The 23,941-nt window shown below is 42.1% G+C and overlaps 2 protein-coding genes across 2 annotated transcripts in view; one reads left to right on the plus strand and one right to left on the minus strand.

Annotated features, from left to right (window-relative positions):
- The first annotated feature begins 7,901 nt into the window (after positions 1-7,901).
- On the plus strand, positions 7,902-11,338 carry myl13 (myosin, light chain 13). The gene is made up of 5 exons (XM_076021635.1): positions 7,902-8,116; positions 10,306-10,333; positions 10,672-10,821; positions 10,938-11,111; positions 11,203-11,338. Exons 1-5 carry the CDS (start codon positions 8,012-8,014, stop codon positions 11,307-11,309), a joined length of 564 nt encoding a protein of 187 aa, XP_075877750.1. The 5' UTR covers positions 7,902-8,011; the 3' UTR covers positions 11,310-11,338.
- A 3,559-nt stretch (positions 11,339-14,897) lies between these two features.
- Positions 14,898-23,941, minus strand: part of crhr2 (corticotropin releasing hormone receptor 2) — a 30,741-nt gene continuing 21,697 nt past the window's right edge. The window contains exons 7-12 of the mRNA XM_076021636.1: positions 22,445-22,505; positions 22,285-22,357; positions 21,719-21,804; positions 19,489-19,624; positions 18,924-18,965; positions 14,898-17,610 (exon numbers count right to left, since the gene is read on the minus strand). Coding sequence (XP_075877751.1) covers positions 17,470-17,610; positions 18,924-18,965; positions 19,489-19,624; positions 21,719-21,804; positions 22,285-22,357; positions 22,445-22,505 — 539 coding nt within the window. The 3' untranslated portion in view covers positions 14,898-17,469. The remainder of the gene's footprint in view (positions 17,611-18,923; positions 18,966-19,488; positions 19,625-21,718; positions 21,805-22,284; positions 22,358-22,444; positions 22,506-23,941) is intronic.

Genomic DNA, 23,941 nt, shown 5'->3' on the forward strand with positions numbered 1-23,941 from the left:
TGTTTGTGGACTTTTGCTCATAAAACGGAAGCAAAAATGGAAACTATAATGAGGAGTCTCACTCTGACTCTTGGCAGTTTGTCAGCTACAAAAAAAGCAATAACAAGGCAGAAAATGTGTTAATAGAGAGATATTCTGCACAATCGCAGAGTATTAACCGTATTATTGCTTCTGATTTTTTTTTTTTATCTTTTATCCTTAAGAGCCAGAGGATAACTCTCACCGCCGCATTTGCGCAGCACGCTGCAGCATTCTGAGCCTTAATCATCCGAGGCTCAGCCGCTGAGTGAAGAGGTTAATTCCTGAGGTGCAGTGAAAAGAGCGGCACGCGAGGTGTCGGCAACAAACAGCTGGCTGCGAGTCACATGAACATACGTCCGCTCATTTGCCGCGCATATGACTGCACCCTGCTGCGTCTTTGCGGCAATCTCACAATACTGTGAGCTGCGTGAGATTCCGCAGGTAGGCGGTCTGTGTTTACTGCACGCTTATAATCTGCGCTCCGTTCCTGATGCACCACGCTCTCGCTCTTTGCGGCCCCCCGGTTCGAAACTTTCTCTCCTAAAGGTTACGGATGCCTCAAAGCCAGTGACTGCAGCTCCGTGTCACTTCCTGTGGTTATGGCATGTCATGTGTTGCATTTGAAATCCTGTGATCTTTCACATCCATCTGGAGTGATTAATGTCCCTGCCCAAGTTTCCTGATGCTTTGTAAATGTCAGCACTGGAGACGGAGCAGGTGAGAGCTAATCGCAGAGACGGCAGCCTGGGATTGCTCTTTTATTTAGTGGCACGCTTGCTCTTTTTGTTATGCTTTCTCTTCCCTTTCTTCCTAACCTATGGATTTCACATTCAGGGGAGTTAAGAAAGCCTGGCAAGAAACAATGTGTAGTTTTTTCATTTAAATGCTACTTTCCTTTTTATGATTGACATCTAAAGAGGAGAAAGGAACAACCCTTGAAACAGCGCACCCAGCCCATGATATAACTCTGGTTGCCTCCTCTGCATCCCAATTGTGAACATGCATCATTTTTAGGCAGTCACACACCAATATCAACACCTCTTGTCTGACTGTAAGAAGCTAGCGAGCTCCCCGTGTAGTATTTTGGCAGGACACAATAATCAGACCGGCTTGACTTTTCAACACGTCTTTACTCGGCTACTCCGGGCAACAGACACAGGCAGTACAGGTGCCGTTTGGGCTCAATTAACGCACACCCAAAAATATGTTGGCCAACCAAAACATAACATGGTAAACTGGTAACACTGGCACACGAAACTCTTTCTATCAAACATACCTAATCTATTACACCCTGGTCACTGAGAGAGAAGCCAGGCAAGAGACTGAACAGGTGTTCTTGTGAAAAAGTGCTGGGCATGCAACCTAAGTTGTGCACCAGGTCCAGCAGCGGCACTGCATCAATTGCAGAGTTACTGTTCTCCTTTGTCACAAGTCTGTGCATCAAAATGATTTTGAAACTTTAAATATTAACGTGTTGCTTTTAAGGGGCCCAGTGATCAAATAGACCTTTTTGGCTCTTTAATGTTTTTACTAACACACAATGTGTGCATATATATATATATATATATATATATATATATATATATATATATATATATATATATATATACACACAGTTATACAGTTCTTACGAAACAAGCATTTCTCTCACTCACTCAGCCTACTACAAGATTTTGTTCAAATAAACTTTGTTTATTGTTGAAAGTAGACCACCAAACTTCATATATGTGAAAACAGCCATACAATGGCCCCTTTAATGCTCATTGTTGTTTTTTTGTGAGCTAACTCATAATCTATCTTGGCTTATGTCTCCTTATTTTGCCTTTTACAATATGTTATTTTTAGTTTATGCTGTTAAATGAATTTCATTGTCACAGTAATTCAAGAAAAAAAAAAAAAAAAAACTCAAAATAGATTGGATGTACCACCGTGCAATTAAAACTATCAGGCTGGGCCACTAGCATGAATCTATTTCTAGCTGGATCAGGGTCAGCTCATCTTCCCTGAAGTGAGCCTCATCTTGACAGATCACCCACTCTGAGTTCCCCGTGGTCCGCAACAGCAAGAGCAACACAACCAGAAGGAAACTTTTCTTTCCGGTGTTCTGAACCTAGAGTGACACACTGCACAGATGGAGCTTTTTATAATTACAAACCCCATTCTGTCACCTCGATGTCCGACCCGTGTTGCTTTAATCAAAAGTGTAGCTCAGTAAGACTTAACGTTAACAACCTCTACAAGTGAGGAGCTGCTGTAACATCAGTAGGCTCTAACATCAACAGGCAGCTTACATCATGACTCTGACACAATGTGATGTGATCTGCAGCTGACACAAATACCACAAGTCCCCCATAAGGGTTTTTAAAAACAAATAAAATAACAATGGCAGCCAGTCAAATGTCACATTTGTATATTTCAACCATCTAACCCCCAAACAAATCTGTTCAGTAAACCCTAAGATTCACCCTAGGCATTTTGTTCCTTATAATTAAATTAAAAAATTAATTATTTTTTTTGTCACTGTAAGGTCGGATTAATGACGTTTAATAAATATGAAATATCATAATGTACAATCTAACACACACTACAAATTTAATTAATCTACCAATTTCCAATTAAACCACAATCAACTTTATTTTTCTGTACTGCATTGCATTATATCCAGAAGGTTGCAGCACAATGAAAAGTAAAATTCCCACTTAAAATACATTGTGTCAAAAATCTGATTTTAAGATTTTTTTCTATTTTAGTTTATTTCAGTCATAGCCTATAGACACTTTGAAACAGCAGAAAGGAAAAAAATAAATTCACAATTTGACTGATTCCATTATGCACAAACAAACAAAATGGGTGAGAATAATATTGCAATGTAAGGCCTTTAAAAAAAAAAAAAGGCTAAAACTGCTGTGAGAGTGAGAGGAAACAAAACTATTTTTACGAGTACTACTCAAGTTTATTTGAGCCACAGCCCAAAGAAAATCACTGATTTATACCAGTAAAATCAGTGATTTGAAACGTGACAATAATCATTTTAATTGTGGAAAAACTGTGACAGATGGACAACTCTCAAAAGGAAGACATGTACTGTATGTTTCTCTCTTTCCCAAGTATGTGATTTGTTGATTTTGTGAGTGGGCCAGTCTTCAGCGAGGTGTGAGCAACCCAATTCCTTCAAAGCTTAGCTTTATAGCGGGAAGGGAAATGGGGAGCTGAGATGAAACAAGAAACCAGAGCTGTTACTTTTCCCCTGGGGCAAATACAACATCGACTTAGAATAGCAGTCGCACAATGGTGACATCTAGCTGGCACTTGCAGAAGCGAGTCAGTGATGGTGAGTCAAATGTTAAAAGAGTCAAGTCAAGAGCTAATAGAGACAAAGAATCATGACCCACGAGTCAGAAAAATGACTCAAGTTACGAACAATTCCCGGACCCACCTGCACCCACTCATATGTGACAATCGTTTAATTTGCAGTTTATACATAATTTTAGAATTTGAAATTTGGAGCGTTGACAAGAAAACCAAAATTGTACATGATCAGTGGAGAGTTATAAGAATAAATATGAGGGAACATTAAATCAAGCTCGTTTCTTGCCAAAAGCTTCACAGACAGAACAAGACAACCAAACATTACGCATGAATATTTACATGGACAACTTTTTATATTCAGGTCACCAAAATCTGTCAACATCATCAACACTGGCAGCAGGCATGAAGCTGTGCAAACATCTCTCGTGCCGAAGATGTTGCCCCTACGGCGTCCACGCAGCTGTTAAAACGACAGGCCCAGTGCGAACAGTAAAACCATACAAAACACATGACTCTGCTTGTTGGAAAAGTAAATAAATACAATGGCAGATACAGAGGAGACCATTTGTCTCATCTGATCGCTAACAAACACAGAAAGGCTACCAACAGTGAGGAGCAGCAGGGGTCAGTTGCATGTCGTCTGTGCCGTGCAGTCATCACAGCCCAGCGTGTCAGTTCGGGATAAACGGAGCACTTGTCAGCACTGACTCGTCGCCTTGCAGCAAGGGCACTCTGGCTTGTTATGGCCACCGGGCGCTGAAGAAAAGCTGCCCTCTGCTCTAAAGACGAATGCCCCCCCCACAAAGATCATTAGACGGCAGTCCTGAAGAAAATCCCCTCCTATTGCTCGGTGGGGGGCACCAACGATAGTGAGAGAAAAACACAGTGACAGAAAAATGGAGGTCGCGTGTGCCACTTGTGTTAGGTGCAGCGCGGTGACTCATTGTATCTGTTCAGTGGGGTTCTGTTCTGAATCCACGTAACCCCACGCTGCCCCTGCTGTGCCGCGTTCAATTTCCCAGGAAAACTGTTCAAACGAGAAGAAACAAGACCAAAACATCCACCTTGGGTAGGGAAAACGGTGTCGCTCCAGTCCCAGGCGTGAACATGGGAGGGCGCTTTTGTTTCGTCACTGGCTCCGCTGTGGACGTCTGACAGCCCGAGTGTTGACAACTTATAATTAAGGCCTGCAGACTGGCATTCAGCCACTGGATAAATAATACACACTCCTACTCACCCCTCAGGATGTAATCTTTGATGCCTTCCCGCTCGCAGCGAGGACGGTCAGGCGTTTTGATTGCAAAAAGAACGCAACCAAGAAATTTTTTTTTTAACTGTGCCAAAAAGAGATTGAAAACGGAAAGAAAAAAAAGACGACGGCATGGCAGTGGCCCTTGCTTGAGCGAGACCCCTTCAGCACTGTACAAAGTTAACTGTCTAGAATCTGGATGGGGTACCTTCTAATTAAATGCCTGCCCATTTTATTGACTGCCCTGCGAATTGGATAATGAACCTGTCACACGCACCAGGAGTCCTGCTGCGGTATTAGCCACCTTATTTGAATTAGCACCAGCTTGGCAGCGGCGTCTCATCACTGTTGGTAAGTGATCACAGTGGGGCAGTGTCGCCACAGCTCCGGCGCCATAGGCGACCTTCTGTCTGGAAGTGCAGTAACAGTGACTGCGCACACCTAATGGTTTAATTTGGTCTAAATGTGTTTTAAGGAGGGGAGGTGTTCCTCTCCAATTGGGGCTTTGAGCGAACTTGTGTAAACTGATTGACAGTTCTTTTAACAACCCGTCGCACAGCATGTTTACTGAGACTGTGAGGGAATTGATCGTCATCGTCTGTAAATAAACTCCTTGTGTCTGCACAACGTCTCCCCAGGTTCCTCCCACAGTCCAAAAGCATGCACATTAGGCTTACTGGCAGCTCTAAATGACCTGTTTGGTGTGAGTCTGGATGGATGTTTGTCCCTCTGTGTTGGCCAATCCGGTGGCACGTTTCCAAATTGGTCACTACCCAGATTTTCTTTTTTTTTTGCACTGCTAGCTACCAACATTTCAAGGCTTTCTATTGGTGTGAGGAGCAAAACACACAGTACCACCATGTGCCACAGTGTTTAACAAAACACTCTTGCCAAAGCCACTCTGAAGTAAATAAAAAACATCTCCTCTACCAAGGAATGCCAAAGAGAAAACACCGTCCAACTCCCTAACAAACTGCCACTGCCACGGCAATCACACTTATCTCGTTAGCTAAATATACACTTATCTGCAACCCCTTCTTGTTCTTCTTCGACATTTCGTCTGGTTTGACACTGTTAAAGGGAAGTGAGTTGTTCCCAGAATGCAAAGACCAACTGTGAAAAGCTTTAAATTTGAACTTGGCAAGATGGAGGCGCCAGATTCCGGACTTGGACTTGTGTCAGTGATCCGTATGAATATGGACACCTATTAGCACCGCATACATTCTGATAATCGCTTACACGTTTGGATTTACATTTTCAACATAACCTTGTTGTCATCTGAACTGGCATCAAGCCTGACCTCAGGGCAAAGCGCAGCTGCACTCAAGGTCGACACATGCGGCCCATGTAACGGCTGGCATTGAGCACTGATTGGAGGCTTTCCAAGGCCCACGTCTGCCAGACAACAGACAAACTCCAAAATAGTCAAACGCACAGGTCTTGGATGCTTTGAGAGCTTGGCTTGATGTGGTCGGTCACGCTGTGAACTGTCCGCTGTTCACTGTCCACCTTTCAATGACATTCATCAGGGGAGACCTGAGAGGTGGGTGGTGATCAGTTGCTGGGACTTGAATCCTTTCACACTGTTTGACAGCCTACAAGGTTTTTAATCTGTGCCTGTTTAGGCTGTTTTCAGCGTAATCCCCCTTCTATTCTGTTGTGTGCCACTGGAAAAATAATGAGGGATAACTCGCAGCCCTCACGTATGATAATCAGACTGAACCTCTTTAGTCTGAAGATTATTCTGCGCTGCCCTGTTTGGTTCCATCCATGACTGAGCAGGCCAGAGAGAGCATGACTTTGAAAACCGCAGCCAGCCTCATTATATTCCTGTGTTTGGCCAATTGGATTCAAAGGTCTGTGATCGTATGCAACGGTCCACTATCTTGTCTAATAGCAGTTGCGCTAACACTGCCAACATTCTCGAGGCAGGCAGCCCGCCATTTCTGTTGCTGATGCCATTCGGCAGCTCATGTGAACGAACAAATCTAGCTCCTGATTCCTGTCTGTGTCATTTTCAGGGTGTGTCTGGGAATTACTGCTGACGTTCCTCAGTAGATTATGACCACCTTTGGTTTGTGACCAGTCCATGTGATGTTGAACCATTATTTGCACTTTTGTCTCAGCACATGTGAAACAGCACCAGCTCTGAACATTGACTTCCCCACTGACTGACAACAGATGTAATGATGACCAGGACTGCACTTCCACTTACATTAAGGTGCACAAATAATACTGTATCACTTCAATGGTCCCATGATCTATTGTTTTTTTTTATAGTAAACATCAAGGAGATAGTCATCTTTTTTTGAGTGATGGAGAACGAGCATCTTTACTTGTGCTGATTAAGCACTGGCTGAAATGATGAGAAAATAAATAGATACATTTAGAGGCAGCTCTTATTGAAAAGGTATACATTAGGTATAGTTCAACTTTTTCTGGTTTACAATCATCCCTGACTTTCACAGCTGGAGAGAATTCCACCCAATGCCAATACCGCACCCCGTGGTCAAATTGCCATTTAGAGTAAAAACAGAACTGCCAAATGGAGACATGTTCTATTTTTGCCCGGTGTTTAAACCCACAACAGGTTTTCATTCATCGGCTCTGGGTGGAGTTCTTTTCCTTCATCAAACCTTGTAATGATGATAGTGCATCTAAGAATTTGCCTTCAGCTTCTATGGACACAGTGGTGAGTAGAAAATGGGTGAACATTTTCAAACAAATTTTCAATGAGCTTTCGCATTCATGGAATCTATATAAATTTAGAAAACACAATCTGCGTTTGTATGTGTCACACACGATTTGCAATGCTGCCAACCAAAAGCAGCAGTCTGTGGATTCTGCTTTAGGTGTGATGACGTACGAATGATCGCCAAATTAGCATGCATTGTTTGTGAAAAATACCATATATACCATCAACATCTGGATTTGATAAGCAGTCACCAGTTAACCATCTGGCACCCACTTTTGTCCCTGTAAACTGAACAACTTTGCCCACACCCCCTTTGAGCAGCAATCATCATTTTCACCCTCAACATTTCAGTCCACTTCACTGAAGAAGGTCAGCAAGAAACGGGAGGAAAGGGAGTTAATGGGTTGTCGGATCGAAATAGAATGGTCACCATGAACCTCTGCCTGGGAGTTCAGCCAGTAACGTTCTGCGATATCCTTATCCTGGCGATGCATGAACACGCACGTGCACACACACACACACACACACACACACGCACAATAGCCATTGTCTTAAATAGAAGCACAAAGGCATATCCTTTTATAGTCTCCTCCCTATTGTTGGCCGTCTGGTTGGCCACGGCTGGTGGGGTGGAGATACCTGTGGATGGTGGATAAAGGGGCCGACACTCCACTAGCAGTTTGCTTGATCCCCCTCTCCTGTTGGTCCCTCCCTTTGTCTCCTGAGAGCCATCGACAATGGCCCCAAAGAAGAAGGAAGAGCCCAAACCAGCTGCAGCACCCCCTAAACCTCCAGAGCCTGAGCGCCCCAAGACGCCGGAGTTTGACCCCACATCAGTCACGGTAATGTCAGTCATACTGAAATAGGAGAAACTATCAATCAGCTGGGGAGGGTCCGGGGAGCGGTTGGCGATTTGAGGCATTTAAAATTTACAACAAGACAGCAAATAGAGTAATAGAGTCACATCCATGTTTCATCATTGGTGTCGTTTAATGTTTACAAGTAGGGATGGCGTTTACAGAGCATCAGAGACCCCATGTGAGCTGAGACTGGAAGTGCAAGCTAAACAGGGACATACCCTGGCTATTTGTACGGTTTGAACAGGGCTTGTCAATTGGGGCAAACGTGACAACAACTGGGAGCAGCTTCACAGAGCAGAGAGCTCAAAGTAAAACGTCCTCTGCTGACTCAGACCCGCCTACTTGGATAAACGTTCCCTCGCTGGTTGAGCCGGCATGTTACAATAGGGTAGGGCTAAAACCACCAAAATGTGATTTTCATTATGGCTGTGAATAGCAGACCACCCGCACCATCCCTACCATGGCACAGGGGTGGAAAAACCAGGGGGAAGAAAAATATAGACAATTATATCCATGGCCATCCATCTTGAAACACGCTTAGATAAGTGTTTGGATAAGGTGAGCTTTATTTCTATAAAGCTTCACGGAGGGCCCGTGCTGTGTGTACATACACATCTGGTGGAATCTGTGTGAAAGCCGTCCAAAACACACACAGAGTATAAATAGTCAACATTTGTGGATGATTCAAAGTGACTACAAGAAAGTTTTTTAGAAGCAATGGTATTCTTCCTCTAATGACTATGAATGTCCTGTAACAGCAAGCAAGACCATCAGTAAAATATGATGATAATAATAATAATAATAATAATAATAATAATAATAATAATAATAATAATAATAATAATAATAATGATAATAATAATAATAATAATAATAATAATAGTGATGACTGCTGACTCACCACAAACTCAGACAGAACCACTTGATGCAAGCATGTGGTTGCCCTCCAGCTAAGTGCAGAGGTAAAAGAAAGCAGTGATTCTTTACTCAGTACCATCTTAACCACCCTCTCTGCGACACAGCCATTATTTCCTGTTGTTTATTATTTTTTTATATATATATATGTTTTAATGCTTAGAACTTCAGCCTTGTGAAATGAATTACCAGCACAACACAATCTGCGAGCTGTAAATGCGCTGTCCTTTACACAGTGATGGTATTGTTGCTGTCTGAATGCTAACATAAAAGAATACAATTAACAAGTCATTTTAATATTATGATTATGAGTTAAAGTGACTGTTCAGATATGAGACATTACCTTGTGCATTGCATCCTTTATTTTCCTGTTCTATTTTTAATCTAATTCCAAAACCAAATCCATGCTTTTCAGGCTGGACACCCACACGCGAAGAGTTGGTGGCGCTGGTTTCATCTTGTACAGAGGGGGGCGCTATAGAATCAATGACAAAAAAAACGAAGAAATGTTTTAAACAAAAAATAAAAATAAAGTCGGCACTATAAAGATAACTTCTCCAGAAAGCAGCAAATGTAGCCCTTTGTTTACAACCTTCTGGTTTTATGTCTCATCTCTGCCAGCACTGGTCTTTCACATGTCTGGCAGGGGACCAAAACAAAGGGGTAGCGAGGTGGTCACAGAGGGCAGAACAAACACTTGGATCACTCGTGTTGTCACGAGTACTGTATCATTGCCCTTTGTGATGTCACAGATAGCCCCTACTGTCCAACAAGTAGAGCGATAAAGAGAAGAAAATGAACAACTGTTTTAATTTCTCAGAAGTACAATGACTTGAAGCTTGAAATAAAAATATTAATGAAAACAATATAAATAATTTGAGATGTTTTTTCAAAACCCATTGGATCTCCTTGGGAATCTGCTGTCTGGGTTTCCAGTTGCCAGTATAAATTCTTGCCTTACAAAATAAGCTAAAAATAAACTGTGGTGACGCTGACAGTCGCAGACAAAACGCCTACTGTAAGAAGATGAGTGTCAAGCCCAAGGTCACGAATAAACAATGCGCTTTCATCTGAACAGATGCAGATGGTAACTCAATCCACTTGGAACACTGTGATCATGGTGGAGGCCAACTCTGGGGTCGTGCCGAGCAGCTCACTGCCCCATGCTGTGAAAAGAGCTGTTTACTATGCATGCAGACGGTCGCTTTTCCTGAATGTACCATCTAATTGCCTTGTTTGCATTGTGCCTTTTTCAGCTGGAGTTCACCCCAGAGCAGATAGAAGGTAAGGCCATCATTATGGCTGTAGGTGGCTGTCTTATTTTTAGATGGGATGATCATGCGTCAGGCGCTCCATTAGTGTTCGGCCACAGCTGACGTTCTATTCAGGGACATGCTGGTCAATTGAAACAACAATTAAAACAAACATATCCACCCCTAATGGACTGAGACGCTATGAGGCGTAGATCCCTCCTGGCTTTTCTTCCCAAAGCACACTTTAATCAGTGAATAAATCATTACTTCGCAGCATCTCCCAGGCCTTTTCTTCAAAAGGCCGCATGCTTTCTTGAAACAAATTGAACTGAAAATTAATCAGGGGGAATAATCTCTTCTTTCTCTCAGACTTCAAAGATGCTTTCCAGCTGTTTGACAGAACACCAGCCAATGAGATGAAAATCACTTATGCTCAGTGTGGGGACCTGATCAGGGCTTTGGGCCAGAATCCTACCCAGTCAGAGATTATGCATGTCCTTGGAAAACCAAAGGCAGAAGGTGGGCCACTGCATGTTGATTGATTGCCACTGCATGAGTCCATCCACCGTAATCCTTGTGCTGACAACCTGTGTTAAATCTGATCCGACATCATCACTCTAACACATTTTGGGCAGACATGCAGACCAAGATGCTGGACTTTGAGCAGTTTCTGCCCATTCACCAACACATTTGCAAGGCCAAGGACTGCGGCACATTCGAGGACTTTGTTGAGGGTCTGAGGGTCTTCGACAAGGAAGGGAATGGCACGGTCATGGGCGCTGAGCTCAGGCACGTCCTGGCAACACTGGGTGAGTCTGACTGCAGTCTGTTTTCAAAGAGCTGCCTCTGACTGACAGACAGATCTAACAGTTCTATTGCTGTCCTACTTTTGGATCCCAGGCGAGAAGCTGCGGGAGGAAGAGGTGGAGCAGCTAATGCAAAATCAAGAGGATGCTAATGGCTGCATAAATTACGAAGCCTTTGTAAAATACATCATGGCCTCATAAATAGGATCTCATTCAACACGTCAGTCTCGCTCATAAATAGGATCTCATTCAACACGTCAGTCTCGTGTTGCTTTGCCTTGCATCATGAAATCCACACAATGACTCGTCTCCTTCACCAGACACCCAAGACCTTGATTCCAGATATTGACATCTGTGAAAATCTCATTGTCCTACATTGGCACCTTGTGCTCTGTACTGTCTGCCTCCCATTCATATTGCAGATTATCAATAAATCAACAAAGTTTGATTACAATCTCTTTTTCAAAGCAATGCATCTCAGCGTTTTGTATGCTGTGTGTGTGTGTGTGTGTGTGTGTGTGTGTGTGTGTGTGTGTGTGTGTGTGTGTGTGTGTGTGTGTCCACCACAACTCATTCAAGAGATAATAATCAATTCTTTGTGTGATAGAGGGACTAGATTCTTTAAAGTGATACCTTTGTATGGAATGTTAGTAAAAACAGAAAATCTGAAAATTTGATTTTAGCTAAATATATATATATGTATATATATATACATATACATATATATGTATGTATATATATATATATATATATATATATATATATATATATATATATATATATATATATATATATATATATATATATATATATATATATATATACATATATATATATAATATTAAAAAATATATATATAATATATTAGAGCCATGAATTGATTTTTACTGTTTTCTATTAAGCATTTTAATCGTGCCAGAATCAGTTACAGCTTAATAGATTCTTGCACGACTGCAGTTATAAATTGGTTAATTATATAAGCAAAAATGCCATAATCTAAAGTATTAATATTAGATCTTATTAGTCCAATTAAGAGTTTATCAGTTAAATTTATTTAAATGAAAACAGATGCAATGGCTTTAAAGGCAGAAAAGAGTCTAAAATCCTATCAGACAAAATTATTTAAAACGAAACGTAACAAACAAACAAAAAACATTTACAAATGTAATGACATTATTTTTCCAGCAGGGGGAGGTCTTGCTTAAATAATGGCACTCCATGTTCGCGTGGGATAAATTCAATAGCAAACAACATCACAGAGGTGGCAACGTCACTTGTTCACATTATGAACAAGACATCACCGAGGGTCATGTTTTTAACTAGAATGTAACAAGAATTGTATTGACCATCTATTAAAAAGAGTGTTGCGGCAACCAGCTGGAGCAAAGTGTCTCCGTAAGAAAGAGAAAATACGACACTTTGAGGAGAAAACTGAAATCTTTACTTATCATCCACTTTGAATACTTTGGTTTCAGCTTTGTTTTCGTGTATTTCCAGCCTTTTGCCAGGTGTGAGGATGCCACGTTCCAGGCTGCCGTAATCACGTGACAAAAGCTAATAGCGCACGAGGGTGGGAGTGGCGGTGGGGGACCTGAGCAGAGAACAGGCTTCTGCAGTCTGCAGACATGTACTCAGCACAATACTGTGTGTGTGTGTGTGTGTGTGTGTGTGTGTGGGTGTGTGTGTGTGTGTGTGTGGGTGGGTGTGTACTCACTGGGCTTCCAACTTTAGCATAGTTATAATAATGTCTGCACGCCTTTAAGTCGCACGTCCAATCATCATAGTGATGTCAGTGTGCAGAAAACAGTTACAAGCCGTAGCTCAACTTGAGAAGACTTTGCTTAGATAACAGCGTTCACCACAAATTGCCTCAGTGCCTCTCTCACCTCTTTCTGTGCTGACCTTCATCTCTGCACGCTCTCTTTGTCAATTATCTCTCCCTTTCCAGTCGGAGCACAAGGCAATTTGCTTACAGCAGAGGGCCTCTGTTTGTGCGCAGGCCAAAATATTCCCCATGCACCAGTTTTTACGGTTGCGAAGGTTTGAGCGTGGCACAGCTGGAGTCATTCAGCGAACCAACTGTATTATAATGGAATCATTTCTTCAAAATAAATTGCAGGAAAATAGCCAACCCAGAGGTTTTCACTTCCACTCATCTTGGCCTCCACTGATCAAGCCTGGATAAGAAAAAGTGCCGCAGTAAATTATCTTTCTTTCTCATGTTATGGCCCAAGTGATATGAGTGATTGTTTGTCTTTCTATGTGGCCATGTCTTCAACTAAAAGAAAGCTGGGATTGTTGTGTGACCCAGAATTAGTCCCCTTAGAAATGTTTGTTTTCTAAGTTTCAACTATTGCGAGCCTCTGCTATTTATCCAGGGCGAGACATGGCGCTGCTGCTGCAGGTCCTACCACACACTCGTTTTGCTCCAATTGACATTAGGAAGGTCCTAGAGTCATCAAACAAAAGCTCATGTGTTTGTCTCAAGAAGATCACACGACTACCTTCATCGAAAACATATAGGAAATGCACAATTTGCATAATTTGCTTACGCATATGATTGATGAGACATTTTTCATGACATATTTCACCCACTAAACATGCTTGAAAACTCATCAAATTTGCCACACAGATCCAGACTGATGAAACTTTTCACAATGAACCATATAGGCTCTTTAGCGCCACTTAGGAAAACAAAAGCAGCCCCCCAGATCGATGTGGCTGTTTTCCAACGATGCAAAGATAAATCACTCGTTTGTCTCATCGGGGCCTCCGACTCGGACAGTCACGCTCCAGAAAGCTTATTGAGGAGTTTCATGAGGACGATGGCAGCAGCATCAATGGCAGGCGTCGTCAGAGGTCAGCAGAGGTCGGCAGGGGTCAAAAGGTGTCAGTGGGCCACAGCAGGATCAGTCCCTAGACTGCTGCTTACTGCTTTAATTATTACTACTTATTTATCATTATTATTTTTACAAAAATAAATGATCAAATACAAATTTACAAAATTATTTTATCATTCAAATGTGGTTAGAAACATTAGAATTTCACAATAAATGTCACTATTACCCAGGCTTCAACAAGTTGTGTGTGTCAAGTTGTACGTGAAAAGATGATGGTGAGCACCTGAAGCCGCAGCGGTGGCAGGCTTTGGTTTGTTGTGAGAGTCATTTACATCCTGCTGAGGTTCAGCTGCAATTTATTTTTAATCCAGACACGAAGATGCTTGCAGGGCGAAAAAAAAAAAAAAAACACAATATAGAGCAGATGTGCAGTTGGCCTCCGGCAGCGGGGACGAGTCCACAACACGCCATCTCCTGTCTGCCTTTCAGAGTGCCGACAACCATCAGAAGCATTAATTGTCACAACATAGCCTTTATTAGTCTGCATCAGAGTCTCGGCTAATTGTTTGAGGACGTGTATCTCGCTGAGTCCAGAGGGCTCTCGGAGCACGGGGAGCACTTTCTGCTCCACTTCTCTCCAGCCTGGCCTGAAATGAAGCTGCATCCACATCTACGTTACATAACCTCACTGCCACAGGGCTTCTTCACTGCCATCACTGACAACTGTATTTACAAGGAAGACAATTACATGCCACAGTGCGACTGCGGCCGCAAGCGCTCCTTTACCTCTATTATAAGAATGTGATTGTCTCAGTGAGCGACTGCTGCATTTATTACACAGAGTGATCTGAGACAAATGAGTCAACATCAGGAATGATTGCTGTCATTTGCGTGCTCCCTCGGAAGACCACAATACCTTAAACATGAAAGGGCAAAGAGCAAGAACAAACACAGAGTATCGTTTTAATGAAAATCGCTCTCACATGTGCATGTACAAATGTAAATTAGTAACACAATGGCACGTCAGTGACAGAGACAGTTTTTCACCAGAAAAATGCATTTCTTTCCGTTTGTAAGGCAACATGGGTGGTTTAAACATTTTTTTTTTTAACAGACAGTTAATATGCTCAATGTCTTAATGTACAGAAATAAATTAACAAATACGAACTTGCACCGCATCAAACACATATGATCTGTCCTACAAAGTGCATTGGTAGCAGTATTCCTGTAGACCATAAATATTATGAATGCTGGTAGAGGGGGTTTGTCTCCTTTGGTGAGGTTGAACAAGTGATTGTTTTCCTTTTTTCCCCCTGGTATAAAAATATGTCAAAACTGTTGGGTTGGATTATTTATGGTCAGGATGCAAGTGTCCGCAGACTGCTCTCGCAGGACACATCATTAACAACAATAAAGAATACAAAATATACATTATTTTACTTTTCAAATCACCTACTTAAAAAGACTGATGTGGATCAGTCATTCCCTCACGCACACATAGAATAAATAAATAAATTAACAAACAATAAATAATAACAAATAGTACATATTCAGTTGTTGACATATTTTGAAGCATGGCCACAAGTTTGTCTTGTTATTTCAGAAAGTAACAATCAATTCCACTTGAAAGTCCCTCCATAAAACATGAAAATACAAATTTGGGTTGTGACTCCTCTAAAACGCTACAATGAATCCCATCACACAGCATTTGACCAGCAGCACCGTCTCCAGAAGTGGCTTGTGTTCACAGTCACTGTGCTAAGCTAAGCTAACTGATGTGGAGCCAACACAATAAATACATTAGAATAATATCAAACACTTCTCTCTGAATCTTGGGAAGAAAAAGTACTTTCAAACATTCCTTACTGACAGAAAGCGTTGTGATATTTTGTGACAAATGCAGGAATGCGTTAAGGAGCATCAACATGCTCAGTTAGAGAGAAGAACTTTTCCTCACTCTTGGTTGTTCTCACCAGACAGCAGGCCAGCAGATGTGTGCAGACATTAGCACTTGGCTCTAAATCACAGGTGGTGCTCAGTGCATCATTCTGTTGAGCCTAAAGGGAATGTTGGCTCTCGGCAAGTTACTATTTTATGTAGCCAAAAGGAGTTCAGTTTAATTTGGTTGTCCCGAGGTAATTATTAGAGACTGCTTCAGCCCAGGGGTTCGAAGGCTGATACAGTAACAAGAAACACATTAAGAAAGAATCCTTTTTGAGTTCACATCTTTTTCTGAGCAGTAGAAAATTACAATGCAACTACAGGCAGGAAACAGAAAAATCAACAGGGTGGATACTGGGTGAACAATGATTTGAACACCATTTTGCATGAATTATGCAAGCCAACGTCACACACTGTTGTACACTTTAATTTACACTTACTGCATATCGCACATGGGTAGTTCTCACAAGAGATGACAACTTCCCCTTTTCGTCATCCTCAACAATCACTAGGTTTTTATGGCATATTGCGCAAAATGGTCAAGACAACCTAGATGATATTTTAACACACATAAAAGCACACAACAACTATCTAATGCTCGATTTTCAACTATGCTGCTGAAGCTGAGAGTAGCCTGTGTTAGCTAGCTAGAGCATACTAACGCTAGCTTGCACGCTAATGCCGTGGCACCACTTCTGCTTGACACCAGTACGGCGTTTGCTGAGTGTGTTAAGTGTCTATTGTTCCACACTGACTTTTTGGACTGCTTCAAGGGAGTGGACAATACACTGCCTTTTCACAGATGTCTCAGTGTTTACAAATAGACCCAGTACAAAGTATGATTTGGGACACCTCACACAATAAAGGCTTAATGGCTTCTTTGTAAAAAATAATAGTAATATTAATAACTTTTAAAAAAAAAAATAATAATAATACCCCTCTCATGCTGAACAAAGCATTTTGAGGTACCCTTTCAACTCTCCTAGTAAATAGTATCAAACCCCATTTCACATGGGACCTCTTCAATGAGCCATTCTCAGTTTATGGCGCATTATTTTTGATCTTTTATTTATGCAAACCCTCCTTCCCCCCTCTGAAAATTTGAGTAATCTACCTGATAACCAATGTGGAAAATTCCATGATGCCTCTGAGCAAGACAAAAACAGGTGCCACTGAAGCATCCTGCTGCAGATCCTGCAGGATGATCGTGATCCCCAAATAACCACTAAGCTGTTTGATGATACGATCACAGTAAGATGAAAATGATAAGACTCCCAGTGACACGTCAACTAACAGAGGTTGTCTTCTGTCTTTTTCAACTCATCAAACAAACATAAATTATGGCACCATCAAAACCATCATGTACAGTATGCCCCAGGACAATAATCCCCTGTAAACCGGTCCACTTAAAGATGACACGGGCTTTTCCCTCCAGGCGAGCGAACTTGATGGCTCCTTGCTCACACAAAAACAGTGTGGCCCAGAGTCTGCTCTGTAAATCATTTCATGTTTGAATGGGACGGAAAGATTAAGTCCGCTCCCTCGGATGCGGCGCAGATTATGTGCTTGCTCCTGGCGCGTCACACAGCTGTGGTCTGTTTGATGCTGTGGAAGCTGATCCGGGTGGGAGATGTTGGGATTGACATGGCCCGAGCCACTCGTACCCGCAGGGCGTGGTTGTCCTGCCAGCGGTGCCACCGCTTCCTGACCGCAGATCGCACCTAGAACGGTGAGGACAGACATTATTTTCCCCCTTCTTCCTGTAACAGCTTCTGTCAAGTGACATCTGAAAAAGGAGGGGATGCACCGGTAAGCCGCACAGTGCTGACTGACTAAGCCACTGTTGTGCTTCAACCACTGTTTTCCTAACCCTGAGGATTAAAGTTCAAAGTCTGGCTCCGTTTTTCCTCACTATGGTTGCCTTGCAGTGTTTTTAGTGGTAACACTGTCTCTTAGTACTGACTGCCAAAACAAAAATACATTTAAAATCCAACCATCACAGAGAGTATATCAGAGTTTCTGTGATTAGGGTTGCAAATCACAGAATCAAATTCTTGACAGAGCAGTTAGAGATTCAAGTTGATTAGAAATATCTTTGGACATTAGCAGGGTGGAGCCAAATATTGGCTGAATGTAAGTGCTGCATATTATTCACAATGAACAGGCCCATTCCAAATGGAATTTCTCTGGCTTTCAGGGAGGTAGAATTCCAATTTTCCTATGATTAAAGGTAAGATTCTCACACGTCAACAGCGAATTTGAATGTTGTGTGTAGTTGCATTCTTTCAATGCATGTACTGCACTGACAAAGATTTCTTCACACTTGCAAACATGAGCTGGATTCCCTACAGGCGTTTGGTGATAACAGCAACAATCTTACAAAAAGGAAACATCTGGCTGGATGTATGAGAGAACTGGGGAGAAAATAGTGCACTTTTTCACTTCTTGACTCAGTGAGATACATCTATTTAGGAAGAGACAAAATCATTCATTCCACCAAGCAGCGCACTTCCTCTGTTGAAGAGTCTAAACCTGTAGCACTATCAGAGTCAAGAAATCTTCAATCCCTTTCTAACTGAAAGAACTGCAGATAAAATGATGCCGGGCTGGAAGAGCAACAGCACAGACGTCCTTTATTTCTCACTCTAATTTGCAAATGTACTATTCTATCCGGAATCAGCGGTTCCTTGAACGACTGCGGTGACTAATAATGACATGAACAGCTTCAAAAGAGATGCAGTCTCAGGCATTTGCTTTTGCTTGAATTATTTGAATAAAAACATTTATTGAAATGCTCCCCAGTCAAGTGCAGGAAGAACAGAAATATGCCCTGAATGAATGCCACGATGAGTTCACCCCTGCCTGAACTTGGCAGACTCTGTAATCATGAGGCTCAATAGAAAAAAACCTGAACATGTGAGTTGAGGGAATTCTTATCAAGATTCTGTGGCTTTTTTTTTTAACAAAAAAAAAACAGTTTAATTGATATTCATAAATTGCAGCTTTTATTTTTTGCAGAGCTCTGCTTACTCACCTCTCCATTTAGAAAGCAGTAAAACACAGAGACAAAGAACCCCTGCAGACAAAGAGACACATCACCATCGTCAGGCTTTGGCTGAATTGTTCACGGACATCTTAATTAAACCTCAGAGGTTTGGCACAACGCACTCATTGGGAAAACACAAAAGAAACGTGTGAAGGCAAAGTTTTTTGTGAACGGGTTTAGAAACACCAAATACATGAATTCCTTCTTCCCTTTCCTCCAGTGGGTGCACACTAAAGAGCAGGAGTAAGACAGGCCAGGGACAAAAATGAGGGGCAATCGTGCCGGCATGACCTCGCTAATCATGTCAGCTGAGAGCACGGAGCAGCCAGGGAGGGACATGTTGTGTGTTCCGCCAGCAGGATGCTACTTCGAATCATCTTTCTATAAGAAGGTCCTCAAAGTGAAAAGTCAGCCAGCTAGAGGAGCTGCATCGCTGCGGCCAGCCTGCATCACCAAACAGCCTGATTCACTCCCTGCGTGGGCTTTTCTTTTTTTTTTTCCTCGTCTTCGATGATTGGCCAATGTCCAGCTGCATCACCGGCCCTGTTCTCACCTGGAAAGACTGCAAGAAGGAGTTGAAGTAGATGAAGACAATTTGTGAAATGTCGTCCTCCCCCGGATTGACGAAGAAGAGCATGTAGGTGATGCCCAGGAGAGGTAGCAGGACCAGTGTGGCTTTTACGGCTTTCCTGTGAAATGCACAGATGGACAGTGTGAGTCAGGAGCAGCCAGTGACACCCACAAACAACAAGCTTTGAAAAACAATCAACCATCATTAGGAAAGTTAGCCAGTAGACGGCTTTCTTCTTCTGATGGACTCTGGTGTTACAAAGCTCTTACTTCCACATTTAGAAGCATTTATTTATAAATTGTGAGGGGATTCATGCCTGGCTGACAGTGACGGCTCAAGTTTGAGGGCCTTGCCAAACTCTTACCAAAAACCCTATTAAAATCATATAGTGCTGTTTTATAAACATATGAACAATAATTTAGAGCAAACATTAAAATATCAATGAAAATCTCAATGTGCCAATTCTGGTGAAAGAGACCTTCGAGCGGGGAAAGACTCGGCTAAAGTCAGATAAAGGAGCTGCAACAGGAACAGCAACCTGGCTACTAGCTACCATGCTGCGGGTCGAGGAGGGGGAACCAACATGGACAAGGAGCACTTGTTTTGTAAAGCCTGGACAGCTCAAACCCTAAGCTTTTTGACCAAACGAGCCTTGTTAATTGTTGGAAGTAGAACACCAAAATTAAATAGTTTTTTCCACGTTAGTTCTAGTAATAGTGTTTTTCCTTTAAAAAAGAAAAAAGAAACCTGATTATTTGAGAAAAAATGGACCAGTCGAGTTTCAGCCTTTTCAGTTTCACCTTCTTCATCTCCACTACACTTTTTCAATATGCAGAATCCAGTGTTTTTATGCCAAGCTACACTGCTGCAATTTGTGGCAGTGAGGTCCTGCTTGGGGGTGTGGATGGTGTAATTAGGTTGTCACTGAGTGCAGAGAAATGAACAAGTGCAGCAATACTGGTGAGAACAGCCGAACAGACTCATTTCCTCAAGCCAAAACTGAAGAAAAAAAAAGTTTAACTAAAGGGGAAATAAAGGGGGAACAAATTGGTTGAGGTGTTACGGTGCGGCAGGGTTGTGATTCATGTAATTAACAGTGGACGTCCCAGTGTGAGAAGCTGAGTTGTGGTGCTAACTGCGGTATTGGAGTGCCAGCACGCCAGCAGTGGTGTGAAATTGAACAGTGACAAATGATGTTCAGTTTATAGCAACATGCTGGTTTGTGTTTTTTATAAACAACATAAAGAACACAAACCACCGTGTTCTGACATTGAGTTCTTTTCAATCTACCTGGACTGGCACGCCTGTGTTTTGAGACAAGCCAACTTACAGGCATAATGATTAGATATTGATTCCTACGAAAATGATAGTTTTCAACTAAATCTTAAGAATGTCTCTGAAACACAGGCCTGCAGATGCCTGATTGCTGCTCAGTGCACATTCTTTTTGAACAGGCAGCAAAACAAATAAAATAAAAATAGTTAATATTTAAATATTGACAAATTAAAGTGGGTTAAAAATTCAGTTTTATAAATAAATTAATGGGATAGGTGAAACAGAATTGTGTTGTTTTTTTTTCATTTAATATTTGCCACATTATCAGAGGAACTGGTATTTCTGACATCTGTTTCACATATGGGAAAAGTTCCACCATGATTGCCTATGATACATTAATTTAGGTTAACATAAAAAAGAAATCTACATACTCATACTCACACACTATCATCCTAAATTAAAAAGTGCAGCTGTCCACTTGAAATGATCCTACTTATTTTCAACATTTCACCATACTGAAACATATTTTCAGCCAAACTCTCTCCTGTAGCATCCGATATGCTTTTATAGTAGGACTTTATAGTACCAAAGAAGATTTTGGAAAGATTGTCTGACTGCTCACTTGTGCAAGCAGTGCGTATGTTCAAGGCTAAATTGGATATGTGTCATCAAACTGGTCCGACACTCCTTGACACCACAACGCACAAGTTGAATGGAGAAAGTCTGCTTTACTTCTGTGCTTTTGCTTAGGTTTTATTTTTTTCTATATCGGAGCCTGTGGCCAACGGTCAAGTTAGAACAGTTCCATGTAGTAGAAAATGTCACACCAGAACTTGAGTGAGTAGCAAAAGGCTAGCATTTCAAATCTGGGTGAGCTTTCCTATTAAATGACTCCATGACACATGTGGAAGCTGCAGACAGGCGGTAATGAACTCACCTGTATTGTATGGTTTCAGAGGTGGTTGAGGCTCTCAGTTTGGTCATAAGGATTCTCACGATGTTGAAGAGGAAAACAAAGTTTATCTGGGAAAAGGCAAAACAAACAACAATCATTTCTGAAAGCTTTGTTATCGCGCCGTGCACCTACACACAATTTCCTGCTGCAGGCACATTAATAATGAGTGGGAAGGGACGCGGCACAAGTCTGAGCTCCTTTTCAAAACAGGGCGGTGTTTGATGGGATCTGAACCTGCCAACACGCCGCTGCGTCCTGCTTTACAGCGTATCGTGTCGCCATCAGGGTGTATGTGCATGGATCCCTGTTTTCCAGGGAACACCTTAACCCATCAAGAAGATTAATATCAGCGGCTGGGTGCAGGGGGAGAATGGCTTTCATTAGAAAAACCATTTTCATTGGAGAGCTGAGTTTCCCCCTTTCAGCTGTTTACCGATGCAGAAATGAGCTATAAATCTTGTGTCACCGCTAAATGATTGTAAAAAAAAAATAATAATAATAATGAAATTGTGTTGGACGGCACAGTGACCGCCTGTGTCATTGCTCACCAGGAGTACGAGAATAACTGGCCCCTGGTAAATATAGTCCATATATTTCCCAGGCTCTTTACCGAACCAGCACCTGTTTAGAGGAAACAGTTATTACCAACAAATCAAGACAAATAGCTGCAGAACTTTCAGGATGAGGACGGAACCTGAGGGTACTCACTGTTCATTTTCATAATACAGCTTTCCAATTGCCCAGGCTACTATTATAGGGAATGGGATACCTGCAAATGACATTGGAAAAAAACAAAACAAAACGTCATCCATGTAGATCAAAGAGAACATAAAACACTTGCAGTGTAAATTTCCCCACACAGGCCAGAGGAGGTGAGTGTGTGTCGGCTGCTCTCAGCACTGGTGGTGATGGTGCCTTCATCTGTAAAGTGATTGTGACAGATAATGTCTCAGACACCTCTGCAGACAGTGGCCTTCCCAGTGTGTTCGGATCATTGAAAAAAAACCCACCACAGCTCGCAAAGAGCTGCCAAGCTACAAAGAGGTAGTGAACAGATGAAGGAGCACAAACACCAGAGGTGACTGCTGTTGTGGTGCCAGACGGCTACAGACATATAAATATGCACCAGAACGTCAAGGGGAGAATAAACAAACAAACATGACAGCGCATCTTGTGGGGTGATGGGAATAATCTGCCAATGTATATAATGCAACTCCCCGCAGAGTAACACAGCCTCTTCACATACATGATCTTCCAGAAAAGGACCAAAAGTATGTTTTATGCAGCCTTCCATTAACGCAACCGTTCAAAGACCTTTCAGGCATGTGATGCCAGAGAAAGGTTAAGGAATCATTGTGAACTATTAATTGAAGAGCTTTTCCTGATTCTGACTGGAGAAAACCCCACTCTTGACCAGCTTGAGTTCACAGTCTCGGTTGCCACAGTAACTGACTCAGAGTTCAAGTTACCCCCCTTTCAGAAACAGGTTGCAGTTAACCCTGCGATTTGGGTTCAAGCTACAGCTTTTAAGTCAGTGTCCATCATTTCACGGTTAAACTCAAGAGTTGTCACTGTATCCACTTTCTAGGCCGGGGACGTCTCGTGACATGTATGCGGAAACAGATTTTAAACAGATTTAATTTTTGAATGGCTATGCAGTGGAAGCTGGCAGATGTTGAAAGAAACTATGGACATGAGAGGAATGAAAAGAAGGAGAACGGTGTTACAGTTGTGGCTCTTTGTGGATCAACAGCTGTCACATTGTTCATGTGTGTGGGTGTGAAGCGACGGAACCAGGATCCTGAGTCGCCTGGCATCCGAGGCACAGAACTGATTGTTTCTCTTGATGATTCAAGGCAGCATACCAGTACGAGCAGAATGCTCATCTCGAGTGACGCGGATGTAGTGTGTGGTCAGATTACAAAAGATCAGGTCAGTATCTACTTTGGAACAGCATAGGAACGGTCAGATCTGATTTATCTGCTCGAAAAACCAGGAGGCTTTTGTTGTTCACACGACTGTGAAACCAGCATGTTTAAGTCTCCTGGTGAGTCAGTCAGTAAAATATGTATTCTCGAGTGGGATGGCCCCCTTTATCCACAAGGAGAATGACCCATTGGTACAGTTTTATTTACAAGGCCATACTCAGACTATTGCCCACCAGCTCCTGTAACTTGATCACATGGAGGATTGTTGATTCTTATG

Source organism: Nelusetta ayraudi, unplaced genomic scaffold (genome assembly GCF_046127955.1).
Source record: "Nelusetta ayraudi isolate G7.1 ecotype Tasmania unplaced genomic scaffold, CSIRO-AGI_Nayr_v1 ptg000011l, whole genome shotgun sequence".
Lineage (NCBI taxonomy): Eukaryota > Metazoa > Chordata > Actinopteri > Tetraodontiformes > Monacanthidae > Nelusetta > Nelusetta ayraudi.